The 4,626-nt window shown below is 39.3% G+C and overlaps 1 protein-coding gene across 1 annotated transcript; it reads left to right on the top strand.

Moving 5' to 3' along the window:
* Positions 1–2,277: 2,277 nt before the first annotated feature.
* On the top strand, positions 2,278–4,272 carry LOC121368303. The gene is given in 1 exon segment (XM_041492975.1): positions 2,278–4,272. A coding segment is annotated over 1 exon segment (1,020 nt). The 5' UTR covers positions 2,278–2,732; the 3' UTR covers positions 3,753–4,272.
* The last annotated feature ends 354 nt before the right edge of the window (positions 4,273–4,626 follow it).

Raw genomic sequence — 4,626 nt, 5'->3', positions numbered from 1 at the left:
CCTTTAATAGTCTTGCAACAAATACGAAGAACTCTAGCTTTGCAACTAAAAGCTTGTCGTTCAACACAGTTTCTTTCACAGTCATGAATGATGCACAAGTAGGGATTTCGGATTTCTTTTTCTTCAGGGTTTCTTCTACGTACTTCTTGGTGTTTGGCAGCATCTCGATAGCCCTTTGTGCAACTGGTTCATCCTCTGTCCAACGGGTTGCGCAAAAGTTCATTGGAAAGACAGTTGACTTTGTGATTTCTGTGTACTGCCTTCTTCTCCCAAAGGAATCGTGAAACAGCCAGTACAATGATCTTAGCAGCTTCTCTAACTCCCATCCTGTTGTCTTGAATCCTGTTTTCAAAGCACCATGAAGAACATGGAGGTTGCAAACCCCAACTTCTAGCAACTCAGGAATCTCTGGGTCAATTCCTTTCCTATCCTCAGTTAGTAGCTGCCCCATTTTTAGATTGACATTTGGGCCATCCATCCCTACTTGGACTAGCTTGGCTATATCGAGCTCCGCCACCCCTTTCTTAAAGGCTTCCACTAAGTCCTCTGCCCGTGTGTGGTTGATGAACTGGCTCCCTAGGTACCTGCTTTCAACCACATCTGTGTGCCAAAATCGCACAACAACGTCCATTTGGTCCAACTGAAGAACTGTATTAAAGGCCTCATCAAACATGATGGTGTACACATCACGTTCCCTCAGTCTTCAAAAGATTGTCTTTGAAAGCTGGAGCGATACCAAATGTCATAAGGTATGCCATTTTGGTGCGGATACAACTGTAGTTTTTAGCTCTATTGCTATTATAGAACATTGTCCTGAAAAGCTCTGACATATCTTCATTTGATGAAAATGAGAAATGATTCATTACACACTTGAGGGCCCACAGAATTTCAGCTTTTCTTGTTTCCTTCGTCTGAAGGTATTTTGCTACATTTGGTGCAGATGGCACAGGGATAACTTCACCTCTACCTTCACTATCTTCCTGCAATAGCTGTCTATTGATATCTTCACTATCCTTCACTCCTGGTACATTAACTGGAGGTACAGCAGCAGAAGATCCAGTAGTTGTATTTGAACCGGTGTTCTTGTTAAAGAACGCTGCTATGCCCACAACATTCGTTTTGTTTGTACATTGCTGGTGTTTCTTTGAGGTCACATGACTAGACAGAGCCCGTCTACCCATGTTACTCCGAGATATTATCTTGTGACATTTTTTGCAGAAGCAAGTATGAGGGTTATCAGGAGCAGCTGAAAGCCAGTCTATGAACTGAGGGTCAGTTAGCCAAACAGGATTGAAGGTTGTCATGATGAACTAAAACTAAGTCTAATTACTACAGGCAGTCTACATGAGCTTGATAGAAACTTCCACCTGAAATGATAGCATGCTTAAGCAAACACATACATGGGCATTTTAAACTAAGATTAAAATGTCCCTGTTTCATTCATAGCTGTGGAGACTTATCTTGCCTTATAAATTTATAATAAAGGCTTTGGATCAGAATGTATTTTTCCAAATATGTGCACAACTTTCATTAAAAATATTTTGGTAAAAATCTTTTTTTCTTCCAGGTTTTTTGTTTTAGATTTAATTATCACAAAGATAAGTGTTCACATTGAAGATTATTATGTATAGCAGAAATGTCAGAAAAGCAGATCTAAGACTACACTATGTCACTGTTAATGATACATTAGTATGGCATAACCAAATTTAATGACTCAACATTTCTGATATACATAGAATAAGCTCTGGAGCAATGGTCGCTTATTTCCATTTTGACTTCTAGTTTTTTGGGTGCTATACATAGATCATATAAACACGGCATTTCCTTGGTGGAACAATTTGATATAGTGACCAGATGATTTCTCAATAAAAATAAATCTATGATAGTTTTTGAAACATACACTAGAAATCACCAGTAGCTATCATTCAGTACCATCATGAAAAAAGACAAAGGAATCCAAAACACCACTATCTTAGGTTTATTACATTTGTACCTGATGTGGTATACATATCCATGTATATACAATATAGGACTCAACAAAATTCACTGATAATTTTCCAGATTCCATTACACCCAAATAAAATTCCCTGTATTTTCCCTGAATCGGACCAAAATTTCAAATTCCCTGAATTTTCCCTGCAGGGAATTTTTTAAAACCATTTTCCCTGTTTTCCCTGTCCCGTGGGTACCCTGTCCGAATTTACAGATCTTTAGTTCGGTCTAAACTTGATTATGGGTGCATTGTGTATGGGTCAGCACGTAAGTCTTACTTGCAAATGCTAAATCCTATACACAACCAGGGACTTAGATTTTGTCTTGGTGCCTTCAAAACATCTCCTGTGGAGAGCTTGTATACTAGCGGAAAAAAGTGGAGTACGGACAATTGCTCACCGGACAATTGCTCACCAATAAAGTGAGAAATAGGTCAATTGCTCACCTTTATTATTATTACTGTTTACTTTCCTTTTTCATGATCACCCTAATGTCGTGGTCACCTTTGATATGTTTTCTTTTGTTAATAAAACATATAATTTCTAAATTATAGTGTTGTTTTTTAGTAATTAGTGACTTTGTAGCCTTTTATCACTACACTTAATACATGAAAGCTTTAAAAAAAAAAAGGATTAGAAACATCACAAAAAATAGTAAAATTGACATGACTCACTCACATAGGAGTACTTCTTCAATTATAGGTATATATAGTTATTGGGTTTCTGTTTTTATTAGCAATTATGGAGATTATTAAGACAGAGAGAGGTCATAGCAAGCTTTGTGTGGAAGGATTTATGTATGTTAAGAAAATAGCTAAGAAGGACTGGATTCGGTGGCAATGTGTGCATCAACGGTCCTCTGGCTGTAAAGGCGCCGTTACCACTGATGTTAATGTGACTGATGTACGTTTCCATAAGATCCATGATCATGATCCTGACGAGGCAGCTATTGAGGTGGCCAAGGTGCGCTCATCCCTGAGGGAGAAAGCCCTGACCATCAAAGCAAGACCTGCTCAGATTCTAGCTGCTGGTCTACAGAAAGCATCCAACACTGCCCGTGCTAACCTTGGGAGAATGGACACTTTGAAGAGAACCATCTGCCGGCAGAAACGTGGAACTCTCCCTGCTGAGCCTGCATCTCCGCGCGATTTGGTGATTGATGGTGAATGGACCAATACTGGTGATAATGATGATGCCCAGCCCTTCCTCATCCATGACAATAGATCTGGTGCCAACAACCGTGTGACGGTGTTTGCTACGCAACAAGCACTTCAGTTACTGGCACGCTCTAGGACCTGGTATATGGATGGGAACTTCAAGATGGCACCAAACATCTAGACCCAAGTTTATGTGATTCGTGTTGAACTCGGAACATCAGCAGTGTCTTGTGTATATGCTTTGGTGTGTGTTAAACACCAGTCAGTCTATGAGGAGCTGCTTCAATGTGTACTGGACAAGTGTGGTGAATATGGTCTCTATCCAGATCCGGAAATAGTGGTTACAGACTTTGAGAAGGCTGTTATACAAGCTGTTTCATCTGTCTTGGGGGAACACGTGAGGACACAGGGATGTTTCTACCACTTGTGCCAGAGTACCTACAGAAAGATACAGGACCTTGGACTAACAAAACTGTATCAGACTGAAAGAGATGTCAAGATGTTTGCAGGGATGATAGATGGTCTGGCATTTCTACCTCTGAATCAAGTGATGGATGGTATGGCTTTCCTCCGTGACAACATCCCTGATATTGAACTATTTTGACCAGACCTATGTCAGTGGGACATTCCGACGAGTTCAGCGAGAAGGTGAAGCTGGGATGCGTATTCGTCAGATAGCGCCCATGTTTCCACCAGGTCTCTGGAACATCCATGTCACCACCCTTGCAGATGGTTCCAGAACGAACAACATCTGTGAATCATGGAACATTGGATTCCAGAGGCTGGTTGGCCATCAGCACCCTTCTGTGTGGACAGCTATCAACTGTCTACGCAAAGACCAGGCACTGGTCTCCACCCTCACCCTGCAACATCAGCGAGATGAACCACCTAGGAAGAGGGTGAAGAGGTCCACTCAGCAGATGCAAAGCAGACTGCAGAATTTGTGTCTGGAGTTTTCTGATGGAAATAGGAGACTGGGAGATTTCCTTCAGAACATCTCGCACAATATTCGATTGTGCTGAACATTTCTATACTGAACTGATGTGCTGAACTTGTTTAAAATATAGTTGTTTTATAATTAGTTTTGTTATTTTATTAAAATGTGTTTAACTGACATTTCTATACTGAACTGATGTGCTAAACTTGTTTAAAATATAGTTGTTTTATAATTAGTTTTGTTATTTTATTAAAATGTGTTTAACTAACATTTCTATGCTGAACTGATTGTGCTGAATTGGAATAAAATATAGTTAATTTAGAATTAATTTTGTTATTTTATTGTGTTTAACTGATATTTCTATACACCCACTGATACTGGAAATGAAATTTTTATTTAAATTTTTTTTAAAAATTAAAATGAAAAATAAAGGTGAGCAATTGTCCTATTTCTCACTTTATTGGTGAGGTATTGTCCGGTGAGCAATTGTCCTACATTCGAAAAAAGTAACCGTGTAACCTAAAAAAACGGATGAAATCAA

This window comes from Gigantopelta aegis, chromosome 1 (genome assembly GCF_016097555.1).
Source record: "Gigantopelta aegis isolate Gae_Host chromosome 1, Gae_host_genome, whole genome shotgun sequence".
Taxonomy (NCBI): Eukaryota; Metazoa; Mollusca; class Gastropoda; order Neomphalida; family Peltospiridae; genus Gigantopelta; species Gigantopelta aegis.
The sequence above is the reverse complement of the archived record's forward strand: the minus strand, read 5'-3'. Positions and strand labels throughout refer to the sequence as shown.